Genomic DNA, 17,464 nt, shown 5'->3' with positions numbered 1-17,464 from the left:
CCACCATAACATGGCTCGACTCCACCCAGGTCTGAGACCATTTGATGCTGAAACCGCCATCCATGCATTTGTCATCTAGACTTGACTATTCGAACACATGCAGGGCTGGCCTTCCAACTTTCACTCTCCAGAAACTGAAGTTTAATCTAAACTCTTCTGCCTCTGTCCTAACTAAGTTCCATTCACCCATCACTCCTGTGTTGGCTGATCAACATCAGCTCCCAGTTAAGCAATACCTCGATTTTAAAATGCTCATTTTTGTTTTGAGAACCCGTCAATGCCTCGCCCCTCCTGCCTGTAATCTCCTTCAGGCCCACAGCACTCCAAGATATCTAGTCTCCTCTATTTCTGGCACACTTTAGCATTCCTGATTTTAATTACTCCTCCATTGGCAGCCATGCCTTCAGTTGCCAAGCCTCTAAGCTCTGAATTTCTTTCCCTAAACCTCCAAGTCTTTATGTCTCTTATCTCATTCAGACACCTACCTTGAATCAAGCTTTTGGTCATCTGCCCTGGATTCTCCTTGTGTGGCTCAGTGTCATTTTGATTGATGTTGCTCCTGTGGGGCACCTTCTGATGTTTTACAATGGTAAAGGTGCTATATACAAGCTGTAGGAGCATGTAACACCAGAAGCACCTCACTTAGTAGTTTGATACGTAAATTGTTTGGTTGAAGATGGCTCTTGACAATCTGCCACTAAGAAAGAGTTGCAAGGTTTTATAAGACAGTGTGAATGGTATAGCATGTGCTTGGAAGCTGCATTGCTGATGTAACACGTATGCTCTGAGATTATATTTGCATGCATTGAACAGGCGTTCCTTGTTTTTTGAATGGCCAACCTTTAGATATAGCTAACTTGGCATTCTTTCTCAGCCCAGAGAACATGGCAGCTGCAATGACATGGCTTGCCAGCTTCTGCTGTGACAGCTGCATATTGGCTCCGTTAGGAGATTTCCCTGAAGCCCCCGAAATAACTATTTTCTTCTGCATCGCCTCCTTCAACATGGGCTCCGGCCTCTCTCGTGAAAAGGACAGTTGTTGATTGTCCTTCAGCTATATTCCTTCACAGAAACCAGCCTCTCATCAAGAAATCTTGTGCCTTGCTCACCCCATCCTCTCTTCCATCGTGGTTCGGGAGTTGTCCTTATTACTCATCTAGATAGATTAGGGAAAGCTTTGTGCTCATTCCTGGAGTGTTTGATCATGGTCTGAGACAGACCAAATAGAAAATTTGCTTTATTCTTTAGTGATATCTTTCACCTTAGGCTTCGAGCTACCCCAAAAAAGAAGGAAAGTGACTTGGCAACCATTGGAGTTTCAAAAATAACTGGACACTGGGTCAGGATTGTGTAAATAAATTTCACACTGTTCTTGTCGCTGCATCCCCTCCTTAATGTTGCTGACTGAACAATGTGGCTGTTTCCCTAACAGGGGAAGCATGATCTTTTCTCCATGCTACCACACCCATGCCCTTTGTGAGGCCTCCTGATTTTGTTTTAAAAATTACTATTATTGAGCACAGCTACTGCATTATTCATAAACAAACTTTTTGAAGGTTTCTAAGTTAGTTTTGAATGACCAAAATATAACTTAATTTTTGGTAGCTATTTTTGATCTAAGATGTTACAAAGGGAAAAGGATTACATGACTTGTATTTATGATAAGCCACCAGTTAAAGCATGAAGAAATTGTGTTTGGGTTGTTATTCATAATCTAACAGGTTTATTTTCAATTTTGAAGTATGCAATTAATGTGCATAAATACTGGAATAAATATTGTTGAGAATATTTGATAACTTAAGGTTTTAATTATAATTTCAATGATTTATCAACCTTTGGCAAGTCAGCTCCTTTTTGTCTTGCATATCTCATCGCTTGACGTGGCTGCCTCTTGTGTAGCAGATGGTGCCAGTATTTCCCTACAGACTTTGTGCAACAATCTCCAATATTATTCATTGCACTTCATGGAATAATTTTTAATTTGTTACAATACCGTTGCCTTTAGGATTGCCACTTCCTAAAATTTGAAAAAGAAGCTAAAACATTCTGCATTTCACAATAGAAGTTTTGCTGTCAGTGCCTCCCAAAATAAGATGACTTTTTTTTGCCTTTTTAACACAAAACCCTTAAGGTGGTGATATCAGTTAAATTGTTCAAGGGGTGATTGAAGAGTGGTGGAGCTCCATACACGTAGCTGAGGTAGCACAATCACCACTAGGATTATTTTGCTGCTGCTTTTAATATGACTCTTCCACTTTCCTGCTCAGTAATTTCTCCTAATGATATCCTCTAATGATATGCTCTGCTTGACATCGTAAGACATTGTATCAAATTAAATTTGGCTTTTAAGTGCAAGCCTCACTGTTCACGTCTACTTTTGAAATCAGATGATGAAAGCTGTATATAATGTTTAAACTGTTTCATAACTATCACTTATGCATATAGATCCACAGAAAAAAAAATCACATTATTTTGCAAATTATAAGTTGCAGCAAAGGTGTTAGACATTTAGGTCAATCTCACTTGATAGGGGAAATGGCAGTTGAAAAGCATAGCTGGAAATCCACAAGCTGCTGTGGGCCTGTCTGCTGCATTACTATATTTGAACAGTGCAGGGCACATTGATGCAGTAAAAACACCACATGAGTGTGAAAATTATGGTTATAAAAATGTTTGAGGGATCTGAAATTGTCAAATCTTTTTCTCATTGCCCAAGGCTAATAACCAATTCCTGCTTCCCTACTTGTTCCTCACCTAGCAAGTACTGATTTTTGAATTTCATTGTTTCCCAGAAATTGGATCAAAAAAAATTGGGTGAAATCAGTTGAGAATAAAATGAGCCCAATTTGTGCCAAAAACTAAGCCCTGTTGTTGCGCTACATATGTGGATGTAGATCTTAATTGAAAGTTGAATCACATGAGCTTTAATTCTCCCCTTAGCCTTAACTTTCTCAGCTTCCAATTTTTAATCTTTAATCATGTAAATGCAGGCTATACTTTTCCCTTATAGTGGTTTTTGTCTCTGCTACTTCCTGTGGCAAAACATTTCATGCTCTATCTCTGTGTAAAAGAATCTCTTGTAATGTTTTTTTTGCACTTTTAGTCAATTTTAAAACATTAACTGCAACCAGAGGAGCTAACCTTTTCCTTTCTTTGTCATTCTTTACCTCATTGTCATGATCTTAAAAAATGTCAATTAAATTTCTTTCAATGCCATCTCCATTCCAATTGGCATCTCTGGTCAATCTTCAGAACTCTGGTTTTCCACCCCAGGCACTATCTTTCAATGCCTGATATCATCCCAATTCTGAACTTTTTTTGTTTAACTGCTAATGCAGGCAGAATTTCAGAAAATTAAATGGGATTGTTTGCTCCTGCTTGTAATGTTTCTTCCATATATGTTTGTGACCTGAACCTGTCTTAACATGCACGTTCCTAACTTGGCCATATATCCAAGAGGGCAGAGTGAAAGTTGACAGTAGAGAAGAAGCCCTCAGTAAGGGAAGATTGCAGGCCATGAGAAAGCTATGCAATTCTACCAAGTTTCTTTCATGTGCTTCAGTAGAATATGTAATGGGTTGGGCACCTGCTAAACCATGAATGATGCATTCAAACCCCCATGATGGAACAAGCTGTACAATTATGTCATTAAAGCCACTATATTAAAATAACAAACCAATCATTGTTCCAGCATTGAGGGCAATTAGAATACACTGAATGTTCTTAAAGCAGTGTTGGCAGCATTTAAGAATTATCACATGAAGGATATTTTTTCCAGGAGCTTAATTCAGGCTCTGGTTGTAATGCAGTCACCAATCTGACACTGGTACCTGTCACCTTTGACCCTTGTAGTGTACAATGACCTAAGGCTGATCAGTAACAGAACCTTTTGCTTCCTCAATCCTACCTTTTAAGTTTAGAGTATGGGTAAGAAAGAGTATCTGTTCTCTCCTAACATTAAAGATACTCATTCTGAGCTTCAGATGTGCATGAGACTGTTCAACAGGTCACCTGGGCATATTTGAAATGCAGTTTCACATCAAATTGGAGTTATGTCATTGGAGTAAATTCGAAGCGGTGCGAGATGCCCTTTTTTGACCTAGTTTTAGTATAATTGTGTTTCATGTTAGGACCTGACACTGGAGTGATACTGCTGCCGTTCAAACTGTGACTTAATCGAAGTGCAGAAAGACTTCATACCAGACATGCTATTTGAGAATTACCAATAATGGTGTATCCTTTTTCAAAATTGAACATCCTGCAAAGTTCAAAATCCTGCCCTGAATGACTTGCAATTTCCTCCATTCGTACATTGGATGACTGAAGCCATGGTCCTGATCGCACATTGCATTTCCTGCCATCAATTCCACCCTCCTCCCTCATCATTGTCTCAGGCTGAGCCAGACTGTTTGCAACCTCAGCATCCTATTTGATGCTTCCAACCCCACATCCTCTGTGTTACAAAGATCTCTGTAATATCACCAGTCTCCTTCAAAAGTGCTCTGGGACATCCTGAAGTCATGAAAAGTGCTTTATATATGCAAGCAATTGTTTTTGTCCCTGCCTCAGCCCATCTGTTGATATTCTCATCAAGCTTCTCTTAGTCCCAGACTCATCTGTTCCAATCCACTCCTTACTAGACTTATATCATCCACCCTCTACAATCTTCAGCTTGTTCAAAATCCTTGCACCAACTTCTTTTAACAAATTACCTCTTTGCTTGCTAATTTAATTTGACTCCCAGTCTAGAAATGCCTTGATTTTAGAAATTCTCATCTTCATGTTAAAATCCCCCCCTTTTTATCTCTGCAAGGTCTTCAGGTCTAAAATTCTCCAAGTTCGCAGTGGCCCTTCAACTCTGGCCTCTTGTACACCTCTGCAATCCCTTCAGCCCTTCATAGGCAGTTGTGCCTACAGTTGTCGAGGCGTTCTTGAAATTGCCCCCCTTAAACCCTTCCAACTTTTAGTCACCAGGCTTTTGGTTTGCAACTGCATTGGCTCCTTTGTTAACTCAGTGCCAGATTTTGTCTATTATCTTTCCTGTCTTGTGCCTTGGGATGTTTTGCTGTGTTAAAGGATGTTATTTTGAAATATCAATTTACATTTATGTAAGATCACCACAGTTTGGTATAATGCTATGAATTCAGTAACTACGCACAGGTGGAACAAGTTTCTTTAAAGTACTTGAAAAATTATTCCAATCTGTTATATGTTCCTTTATCTTCCTAAATAGACAGATGGGCCTGGATCTGGTACCAAGGAAAGAGTTCAGTATGGTGGATCCTGACGAAATAAGTGTTACAGAACTATACAAATTGGTGAGCATGCATTAATGTTTTTATATTGTTATCTTGTTATATAACAATCTTCATTTGAAGGAGAAAGTAGTGATATGGCTGTTGTACAAGAGTTATTCGTCGTGTTTTAACTTCTTAAATTTCTAAAGCTATTTAAATTACTTAAATATTTTTACTTAATTTTAAATGTTACAGCTTTAGACTGTGCCTCAGAAATCAGTGGTGTCTGCCTGGAACTTCTCTCTGTTCTTCTGCTTTGAAGAAGAGCAGAGGGAGGATCAGGATGCAGAATGCCGGGAAGCTGAGCTAAACGAGCAATGGAGATAATCTCTAGCCTTTTCTCATTGGCATCCACATCTTTGTTTCTGCAGATGCAAGTGGGCCTTGACGCCTTGATAGCAGTTCAGGAAGTTACACTCCCTTTACAAAGCAATAGCCAAGTTTTGCCAGCTGCCAGACAGCTGCAGACATAGCTTGTTAAGGGAGACCTTCAGTTGATTAAAATCTGAGTACAATTCCAAATGACTCCTCTCATCATTCCCTTTTGGCATTAAAATCAGCTTAGTCATTGGCTAACATATTTCTACAATTAACAAGACTGCCAATTAGAAATTATTTCTTGACACAGACATTTCCCCCACCGTGGTCCATTTAATTTTGCATGTAGCTTGTAACATAATCTGACAATTTCCTCTGTTGAAAGCTACTGCCACTCCCATTGTTTACAAGTTCATGTGGCCTTTTGATCTTAGCTTCTAAGTTCTCTATCAGTCACAGGCAACACTGATGTGGTTGGTTGGGGGGTCTTGAACCGTGTGGAACCACGTGAGATTGAGGTGATAATTAAAGAAAGAATAAATGAAAAAATGTTGTGTGTGTGTGTATGTATATATATATATATATATATATATATATATATATATATATATATTTATTTATATTATTTGTTATTTATTTATATTATTTATTTATATTGCTTATTTATATTATTTATAGATATATATTTATATTTATTTATTTATATATAGATATATATTTATATTTATTTATTTATTTACTTATATATAGATATATATATAGATATGTAATATAGGTAATGACTTACAATTGAGGTTCTGTCACTGTTGTATTGTAGGCAAACAGCAGCCAATTTGCAGACCAACTGGATGGCTTAATAGAACAAATTATCAGTAATGCTGGTCATGGGATAAATGTTGTCAAGGATAACAGGAGAACTTTCCTGCTTTTATTCAGATAATGTGATGGAATCATTTACAGCCACCTGATCAGGCAGAGTCTTGCTCATGTGAAAGGCAGCACCTTCAACAGTGCAGTCAGTTTAGATTATATGCTCAAACTTGCTGACATTTGAATAACAGCCTTTTGACTCGAAGACAAGTGTGCTACACCTATCCTAAGACTGATAACCTGCAACTTCTCAAGTTATCATCTTAACAGGCTTCTGTTGGAGTCACCCCTTCAGATTGCTGCTTATGGGTGATGCTTTAAGAGCAGTCAGCTTTACAAGGTGCTTTCTCTGCAACCCCTAACTCTGTGAATTTTCTGGGTCTTCTGGTTTGGCTTCAATTGTTGGTAGTATCAGTGCTTTTTCCCCTCCTGTCATATTCTAATTGACTAATTTTTGACAGGGTGACCTTCAGGCAATGAGGCGGATGGAAATTATGCATGACTGGGACTCTGAATTTTTAGATCTTTGACTTTAATGAACGAAGTGCAAATCAGAAGTGCTTTAGGATCCAACCTAATTCTGTTATTCCTCATGTTAGAAATTCTGGGGTGGAATTCGACATTAGACTGAGATAAAAGGAATAACAAGCAACATGGATAAAGGGGAACTTGTAGATGTAGTGTACTTGGATTGGTGGCCTCAGTTAAGTAATTTAACTACAGTAGAAGCAGTTCAGGGAAGGTTCAGTCAGATGATCCCTGGGATGAAGGGGCTATCTTATGAGGAAAGTTTGGACAGGTTGGGCCTATACCTATTGAAGTTTAGCAGAATGAGAGGTGATCTTATTGAAACATCTAAGATCCTGAGGAGTCTCGACAGGGTAGTTGTTGGGAGGATGTTTCTGCTTGTTAGAGACTTGGGGACACAGCTTAAAAGTAAGGGGTCTCCCATTTAAGATGGAGATGAGAAGATTTTTTTTTTCCCCGCTGAGGGCCATGAGTCTGTGGACTTTTGTTCCCCAAAGACTGGTGGAGGCAGGGTCACAGAGGTAGATGGATTGTTGACTAAGAAGGGAGTCCAAGGGTGTAGGATGTAGACAGGAAGGTGGAGTTGAGGCCACAATCTGATCAGCCATGATGTTATCAAATGGCAGAGCAGGTTCAAGGGGTCAAATGGTCTATTAATGCTCCTAATTTGTATATTTGTCTATTTGTATGATAAGTCTCGTCATGTTTAAAAATTCCCATCCATTGCATGTCAGAGCTTTATTCTGTAAAGTTGCTGCAGCTGCCAGGTAGGGGCCATAATGGCCCTGACTTTTCATGATTCTGTTCCTTCCTTTACGAATGTGGACAATGCATCTCAAGCAATTGCTTGGCTTCACTTTGCTCCCCACACTGCTATATTTGGATCATTACCCAAGGGTCCATATTTAGTCTTTTCCCACAAATGTACAACAATGTCAGACAGGAAGTGAGCAGCTGGTCCATCTAGCCTATTTCATACAATCATGGTGCCCTATGTTGATGATACACACACTTTCTACCACATGGAGACATACAAGCTCCTGGGAGAGTCAGAAAAAGAGATTAAAAACCCACACCACTGTGATCCCATTTTACTGCTAAATTGCTGTGACCCCCTGAGTCAGAACCAGGTGGGGGGCTGAGTGGTGGGAGGAGTGTGTTGCTAGAGTGGTAGGGAGTTGTGAAACCATTTTGAAAGCTCTGAGCTTTGCCTGGATTAATCCCCAGCAAAGGAAGGAATTTCTCTCCTTGATATCGAAGCCCCTCATGTATTTGGCAACTTAAGGCTGATTGTACGATGTAACAACGTCCACTGACCCATTCCTCCTTGTAATCACAAGAGCAATAATACAAACCCACCAGAGAGACACATCATCTCCAAACCAGTGGTATTCACTAAAAATAGTGAGGGCCAATTGGGATTTTGGACAATATTAATTGGACCATAAGTAGAATTAAAAAATACTTATTGCGATTTATTTCTTCAAAACAGTATCGTGGTACGTAAAACACACAAAATAATTATAAAAGCTAAACACTTCAGTAACTGTACACATCACGCCAAGTGTGATCGAACCAAGCTTCAATATACATCGAGCATAACTTCTACTTTATACAGTATCCCTCATTTAACACTCCTAATGTGTTCCTTAAAAAAAGTGTTAAACGAAAGTCACTTTCCCATAACAAAATATGTAATAAGAATGGGTTATGTTCCTGACTTTTAATTTTTATATTAAAAACCTATTGGCTGCCTTGAACCTAACTGGCCCAAAAATCCTTTTAGTAACAGTTAGTAAATTAGTAACTCTTAAGAAATTGAAATAACTTAGTACTCTTTCAACTGAGCTTCTGCTCACTGCCTCTTTCGATTCATCTCCCCGACTCTCCTTTCGCTGCCTCCCTCCATAACCCTGTGCTTGCCACCTTCGTCCCACTTGCTGACCCTTCCTCACATCTTGCTGTGGTGACGAAAGGATGGGATGAAGGGGCTGCAAGCAGGAGGTTCAGGGTGGGAGGTGGCGAGTGGCATGGTCGGCAAGCAGGCTTCAGGAAGACAATCGGCCCAAGGGCAGCATAGTGAACACCACTGTATTGCACTCAAGGTAGCAAATTGGAGGCCAGCTCTGGAAGATTTCTCAATAACTAGCCAGGCTCTTAACACAGAGCACGCCAGGTGTTGTCGTTCTATCAAAATGGCCTATTGCATGGGTTCAATTAGTGCCTAATTTCACCTCCACAGTGGTCACTACTATCTCAGGAGGGGGAACCCGAGACCCCAATTGCTTGTCCTGTGGCTACCCATGATTTGGGAACCACTGCTCTAAGCCAAAGTCTGGAAAATTCCTCTCTGAATCTTTAGGTGATCACAAACCTAATCCAGGAGATGATGTTGACTCTTATTTATATTCCAGTATGAGCTCTTGTATGACATGGTCACACAACTCTCTCTTGATCATACACAAAGTGCTCACTGCACAGCCAGCAAACTTCTTTTTCCTTATCTACATATTGCTGTTCGATGATACATGCTGCTGGCATTTTGCATATTTAAATGATCATCCCTTAAACAATTCTGTCAATCCTTGACTGCATCTCTTAGATTACTCTTCAAACATTAAACCTTGGAATAAAGGTTAATTTTTCTAGCTCAGAATCGGGAAGAATGAAGCAATAATCTTCAGCCATCAGCATAACTGCTCCTTTTACTTTTGACTCTCTTTCTTCTCTTAGCCACAATCTTGGGTTGAATGGGGCACTGATTAGTACCTTGTCACCCTGTTCAACCCATATCTTTCACTATTTTTCAAATTATTAATCCATCAGGTCTTCACACAAATGTGTGCAGATAACTTCTTGTGAAAGATCAAAATTTCAAGAGAGAGGTACATAAAGGGAAGCCCAGCAACTACAGAACTGTCAGTTTAACCTAGTGGTGGGAAACTTGTAGAAATGGTAACCTGGGACAAGATAAACTGTCATTTGGACAAGTGTGATTTAAGGAAATCCAGCACAGATTTGTTTAACGCAAAATCTAACTTGATTGAGTTTTTTGATATGGTAACAGAGAGGGGTGAAGAGGGCATTGTGGTTGATATTGTGTACAAAGATATTTAAAAGGGGTGTGAAGAGAGTGCTAGTTGAAGCCCAGCAACTAAAAAGGACAGTGGCAGCATGGTTATGAAGTTGGCCAGAGTTGTGGTGAACAGCTGATTTTGGGATTGGAGGAATGCACCCAATGGGATTCCCCAGGGATACCTGGACCACTGCCATTCTTGATGTGTATTAATGACTTGGCCTTGGGTGTACAGGGCACAATTTCAAAAGTTGCATGTGACAGAAAACTTGGAAACATTGTGAACTTTGAGGAGGATGGTGATGGACTTTAGGAGGACATAGGTTGGTGGGATGAGCAGACTCGTGACAGAAGTGCGAAGTTATCCATTTTGGTCGGAAGAGCTATGAGAGACAATAGGATACAATTCTGAAGGAAAAAATCTGGGGATGTATGTGCACAAATCATTGAGGGTAGCAGGGCTGGTTGCGAAAGTGGTTAAAAGGGCACGTTGGACCCTAGGCTTTATAAATAAAGGAAAAGAGTATAAAAGCAAGAAAGTGAAGATGTCTCCAGTGCTGGGCACTGCACTTTAGGAAGGATGTGAAGCCTTTGGAGAGGGTGCAAAAAAGATTTGAGTTTGCTTCCAGCATTGAGGGGCTTCAGATATCTGAGTAGACTGGAAATGCTGGGATTGTTCTTAGAAAGAGAATAGCGAGAGGAAATTTGTTAGAGGTGTTTAAAATTGTGTGGGATCTTAATGGAGTAGATGGAGAAAAATTGTTCCCATTAGTGGAATTGTCAAGAACCAAAAGGCACAGATATTAGGTGATTAGCAAAAAAAATCAAAGGTGACGTAAAGAAAAGCCTTTTGCTGCAGAGAGCAATTAGGACCTGGAATGCGCTGCCTCTTGATTCATGGCTTTCAAAAGGAAATTGGATAAGCACTTGAAGGAAAATTTGCAGAGGTGCAGGAGTGGGATTAACTGAGTTGCTCTTATACAGAGATGGCATGGATGCAACAGGCTTTGGTGGTCTCATGTGCTGGAGCCATTCAATGATTCAATGTCCTTTACATCTCTGCTCCTACTGTTCTAACCTCAGTGGCACAACTCAACAGCTACCTCAGTCACAGAATCACACAATTAAGAAGAGGCCCTTCGGCCCTTCGAGTCTGCACTGACACATGAGAAACACCTGACCTACCTACCTAATCCCCTTTACAAGCACTTGGCCAATAGCCTTGAATGTTATGACATGCCAAGTGCTCATCCAGGTACTTTTTAAAGGACATGAAGCAATCCACCTCCATCACCCTCCCAGGCAGCGCATTCCAGACCTTCACTACCCTCTGGGTAAAAAAGCTTTTTCTCACTTCCCCCCTAAACCTCCTGCCCCTCACCTTGAACTTATGCCCCCTTGTGACTGACTATTCAACTAAGGGGAACAGCTGCTCCCTATCCACCTTGTCTATGCCCCTCAGAATCTTGTACACCTTGATCAGGTCGCCCCTCAGTCTTCTCTGCTCCAACAGAAACAACCCAAGTCTATCTAACCTCTCTCATAACTTGAATGTTTCATCCCAGATAACATCCTGGTGAATCTCCTCTGCACCCCCTCCACTGCAATCACATCCTTCCTATAACGTGGCGACCAGAACTGTAGCTTCACCAAGGTTCTATACAACTCCAACATGACCTCCCAACTTTTGTAAGCTATGCCTCGATTGATAAAGGCAAGTGTCCCATATGCCATTTTCACCACCCCACTAACATGCCCCTCCGTCTTCAGAGATCTATGGACACGCACGCTAAGGTCCCTTTGTTCCTCAGAACTTCCTAGTGCCATGCCGTTCTTTGAATACTTCCTTGTCAAATTACTCCTTCCAAAGTGTATCACCTCTCACTTTTCAGGGTTAAATTCCATCTGCCACTTATCTGCCCATTTGACCATCCCATCTTTTTTTTTCCTGTTGCCCAAGACACTCAACCTCACTGTTAACTACCCGTCCAATCTTTGTGTCATCCGCAAACTTACTAATAGTACCCCCTCCTACATAGTCATCCATATTGTTTATATAAATGACAAGTAATGGGGGACCGAGCACAGATCCCTGTGGTACGCCACTGGACACTGGCTTCCAGTCACTAAAGCATCCTTCTGTCATCACCCTCTGCCTCCTACAAGTAAGCCAATTTTGAATCCACCTTATCAAATTACCCTGTATCCCATGTGCCTTTGCTTTCTTTATAAGTCTTCCATGTGGGACCTTGTCAAAAGCTTTGCTGAAATCCATATAAACTACATCAACTGCACTACCCTCATCTACACACCTGGTCACCTCCTCAAAAAATTCAATCAAATTTGTTAGGCATGACCTCCCTCTGACAAAGCCATGCTGACTATCCCTGATCAAACCTTGCCTCTCCAAGTGGAGATAGATTCTCTCCTTCAGAATTTTCTCCGATAGTTTCCTTACTACTGACGTGAGACTCACTGGCCTGTAGTTCCCTGGCTTATCTCTACAACACTTCTGAAATACCGGAACCACATTAGCTGTTCTTCAGCCCTCTAGCATCTCCCCCGTGGCCAGAGAGGAATTAAAAATTTGGGTCAGAGTCCCTGCGATCTCTTCCCTTGCCTCCCTCAACAGTCTGTGACACATCATCGGGACCTGGAGATTTGCCCACTTTTAAGCCTGCCAACACCTTCAATATCTTGTCACTCCCTATATCAATTTGGTAAAGAACCTCGCAGTCTCTCTCCCTGAGTTCAATACCTTCATCCTCATTCTCTTGGGTGAAGACGGACGTGAAGTATTCATTCAACACTCTAGCGATGTCCTCTGGCTCCACCCATAGATTGCCCCCTTAGTCCCTTATGAACCCTATTCTTTCCCTGGTTATCCTCTTCCCATTGATATACTTATAGAATATCTTGGGATTTTCCCTACTTTTACCAGCCAGAGCTTTCTCATATCCCCTCTTTGCTCTCCTAATTGCTTTCTTAAACTCCACTCTGCACTGTCTGTACTCCACTAATGCGTCTGCTGATTTGCTTCCTTTGTACCTGCTAAAAGCCTCTCTTTTCCTTATCTCTAGTCATCCATGGTTCTCTGGGCTTGTTACTCCCTCCTATCACCCTTGAGGGAACATGTTGAGACTATCCTCCCCATTTCCTTTTTGAACACCCCCCACTGTTCCTCTGTAGATTTCCCCACAAGTAACTGTTCCCAGTCTACATTGGCCAGATCCTGCCTTATTTTACTAAAATCCTCTCTCCCTCAATCCAAAACATTTTTTTGCAACTTGTCAATTTCTTTGTCAATAACAAACTTAAACTGTACCATGTTGTGGTTGCTATCGCTAAAATGCTCCCCCGCCACCACATCAGCCACCTGTCCAGCTTCATTCCCCAGAATTAGGTCCAGCAATGCACCGTCCCTTGTTGGACCCTCTACATAATGACCTAAAAAGTTTTCCTGTATACATTTCAAGAAATCCACTCCATCCAAGCCCTTAACACTCTGTGTATCCCAATTAATGTTGGGAAAGTTGAAATCACCTAATTCATTACCCTATTATTGTTTTTACACACCTCCTCAAATTGTGCACATACTTGCTCCTCAATTTCCCGCTCACTATAATAAACAGCTAATAATGTGGTTGCCCCTTTTTTATTCCTAAGGTCTACCCACAAAGCTTCATTCAAAGCCCCCTCCTAGATATCATCTCTCCTTACTGCAGTAACTGACTCCTTGACTAATAATGCAATGCTGCCTCCTCTTTTACCCCCTCCCCTGTCTCGCCTGAAGATTCTATATCCTGGAATGTTGAGCTGCCAATCCTGCCCTTCCCTTCCCTCAAACACATCTCAGTGATGGCTACTATATCACAATTCCACATGTCAATCCTCACCCTTAACTCCTCCATTTTACCTGTAATACTCCTGGCATTAAAGTATAGGCCATCCAGCCTTGCCTTACTCCCTTGAAGCTTATTGCAGCTGTACTCCCTCTGACTTGATTGTCACTAGAACCTGAAAGAAGCAACTAGTTTCATGTATAAATATCGAATAATACATTGCACTCTCTCTACATGTAAAGCTATAGCTGGAATAATCTAGAATGGCTGGTTGGCCCCAGTATGTCCAGTTTCCTGAAGGTAGATTTTTGTCTCCGTTTTATGCATCATTAAAGCTAAGCGAGCCCAGTGGAGTGTTAGAGACCAGAAAATCATGGTGATTCACCATAATGAAAATACTTGGGATATAAGTCCTGAAATTTGCATTTTTATTACATTAAGTTTAATTAACCTTTATCTGGTCAATAATTAGGAGACTTTTGACATTGCTTATTTGGTGCCTTAAACAGTTACCTCACTTGAAATGGCAAAAGGCCACAACAAGTGTGATTAGCTGTTCTCTGGCATAAACAAAAACAGAATTACCTGGAAAAACTCAGCAGGTCTGGCAGCATCGGCGGAGAAGAAAAGAGTTGACGTTTCGAGTCCTCATGACCCTTCAACAGAACTTGCCCAGATGCTACCAGACCTGCTGAGTTTTTCCAGGTAATTCTGTTTTTGTTTTGGATTTCCAGCATCCGCAGTTTTTTTGTTTTTATTTTTGTTCTCTGGCACGTTCTTCCTGTGGAATGAGACATCTCGAAAGACTCTGGTGTTTAGCCTCAGAGTGAGTTCATCATTGAGGTGCTGTTGAACAAGAGCACATTTTGTCCCTCTAAATAAATAAATAGGTGAAATGAATAAGCAGAGTTGGTGCCTGTGGGAATTCAGGCTATCACTATCTACATCTTTTAAGTTAGACACAAAGGGATGGGAGTGCAGGGAACTCTTGTGTTGAGCATGGATTGCTATATGCTAGCCATCAGCGTACCCTGGGACAGCACGTTTACAGTATCTAATGGATTTTAACTGTCCCATATGGCTGGCTGCTACCTCGACCACAGCTCCTCACACCCCGCTTCCTGTAAGGACTCCATTCCATTCTCTCAGTTCCTTTGCCTCCGTCGCATCTGTTCTGATGATGCTAACTTTAAAAACAGTTCCTCCTGACATGTCCTCCTTCTTCCTTAACCGAGGTTTTCCACCCACGGTCGTTGACAGGGCCCTCAACCGTGTCCGGCCCATCTCCCGCGCATCTGCCCTCCCCTCCCTCCTAGAAACATGATAGGGTCCCCCTTGTCCTCACTTATCACCCCACCAGCCTCCGCATTCAAAGGATCATCCTCCGCCATTTCCACCAACTCCGGCATGATGCCACCACCAAACACATCATCCCTTCACCATCCCTGGCAGCATTCTGTAGGGATTGTTCCCTCCAGGACACCCTGGTCCACTCCTCCATCACCTCCTACTCCTCAACCCCCACATATGGCACCTCCCCATGCCCACGCAAAAGATGCAACACCTGCCCCTTCACTTCCTCTTTCCTCACCGTCCAAGGGCCCAAACACTCCTTTCAAGTGAAGCAGCATTTCACTTGCATTTCCCCCAACTTAGTCTACTGCATTCGTTGCTCCCAATGCAGTCGTCTCTACATTGGAGAGACCAAACGTAAATTGGGCGACCGCTTTGCAGAACACCTGCGGTCTGTCCGCAAGAATGACCCAAACCTCCCTGTCGCTTGCCATTTTAACACTCCACCCTCCTCTCTTGCCCACATGTCTGTCCTTGGCTTGCTGCATTGTTTCAGTGAAGCCCAACGCAAACTGGAGGAACAGCACCCCATCTTCCAACTAGGCACTTTACAGCCTTTCGGACTGAATATTGAATTCAACAACTTTAGGTCTTGAGCTCCCTCCTCCATCCCCACCCCCTTTCTGTTTCTTCACCCTTCCTTTTGTTTTTTCCAATAAATTATATAGATTTTTCTTTTCCCACCTATTTCCATTATTTTTAAATCTTTTATGCCCTGCTAGCCTTTCCACCCCACCCCCACTAGAGCTGTACCTTGAGTGCCCTACCATCCATTCTTAATTAGCACATTCGTTTAGATAATATCACCAAAATCAACATCTCTGTATCTCTGTGTTCTTTTGTTCTTTTGTCTGCAACATCTTTTGATTATCTGCTCCTATCACTGCTTGCTTGTCCCTACAACCACCCCAGCCCCTCCACGCCCCCCCCTCCCCAAATCCTCACCTTAAACCAGCTTATATTTCACTCCTTTTCTAAGATTCACTCAGTTCTGCTGAAGGGTCATGAGGACTCTTTTCTTCTCCACCGATGCTGCCAGACCTGCTGAGTTTTTCCAGGTAATTCTGTTTTTGTTTTGGACTGCAATTTATACCCGTCCTGATTTTGTGTATCTGACCTGAGCCCACCTTGGCCTTGTTTGGCAGATGAGGATATAATTGGTGGTGAAATTTCTGGAGCACAGGATCCCCAAACTTGAATAGCAATTGGTCAGAATCCACAGTATATGAGAAGGTGACAAATTCCTGGGTTGTGCTTTTCAGTGATAAAAACAAAAAAACTGCGGATGCTGGAAATCCAAAACAAAAACAGAATTACCTGGAAAAACTCAGCAGGTCTGGCAGCATCGGCGGAGAAGAAAAGAGTTGACGTTTCGAGTCCTCATGACCCTTCGACAGAACTTGAGTTCGAGTCCAGGAAAGAGTTGAAATATAAGCTGGTTTAAGGTGTGTGTGTGGGGGGGCGGAGAGATAGAGAGACAGAGAGGTGGAGGGGGGGGCGGTGTGGTTGTAGGGACAAACAAGCAGTGATAGAAGCAGATCATCAAAAGATGTCAATGACAATAGTACAATAGAACACATAGGTGTTAAAGTTAAAGTTGGTGATATTATCTAAACGAATGTGCTAATTAAGAATGGATGGTAGGGCACTCAAGGTATAGCTCTAGTGGGGTTTTTTTTAATAATGGAAATAGATGGGAAAAGGAAAATCTTTATAATTTATTGGAAAAAAAAAGGAAGGGGGAAACAGAAAGGGGGTGGGGATGGGGGAGGGAGCTCACGACCTAAAGTTGTTGAATTCAATATTCAGTCCGGAAGGCTGTAAAGTCCCTAGTCGGAAGATGAGGTGTTGTTCCTCCAGTTTGCGTTGGGCTTCACTGGAACAATGCAGCAAGCCAAGGACAGACATGTGGGCAAGAGAGCAGGGTGGAGTATTAAAATGGCAAGCGACAGGGAGGTTTGGGTCATTCTTGCGGACAGACCGCAGGTGTTCTGCAAAGCGGTCGCCCAGTTTACGTTTGGTCTCTCCAATGTAGAGGAGACCACATTGGGAGCAACGAATGCAGTAGACTAAGTTGGGGGAAATGCAAGTGAAATGCTGCTTCACTTGAAAGGAGTGTTTGTGTCCTTGGACGGTGAGGAGAGAGGAAGTGAAGGGGCAGGTGTTGCATCTTTTGCGTG

The 17,464-nt window shown here is 41.8% G+C and overlaps 1 protein-coding gene across 1 annotated transcript in view; it reads left to right on the top strand.

Annotated features, from left to right (window-relative positions):
- dock4 (dedicator of cytokinesis 4) overlaps window positions 1-17,464 on the top strand; it is a 378,537-nt gene that overhangs the window by 106,986 nt on the left and 254,087 nt on the right. The window contains exon 7 of the mRNA XM_041215897.1: window positions 5,234-5,318. Within this exon, the coding sequence (XP_041071831.1) occupies window positions 5,234-5,318 (85 nt within the window). The remainder of the gene's footprint in view (window positions 1-5,233; window positions 5,319-17,464) is intronic.

The sequence above is a fragment of the Carcharodon carcharias genome, chromosome 21 (assembly GCF_017639515.1).
Source record: "Carcharodon carcharias isolate sCarCar2 chromosome 21, sCarCar2.pri, whole genome shotgun sequence".
NCBI classification, from domain to species: domain Eukaryota; kingdom Metazoa; phylum Chordata; class Chondrichthyes; order Lamniformes; family Lamnidae; genus Carcharodon; species Carcharodon carcharias.
This window is presented reverse-complemented; position numbering and strand designations above follow the sequence as displayed.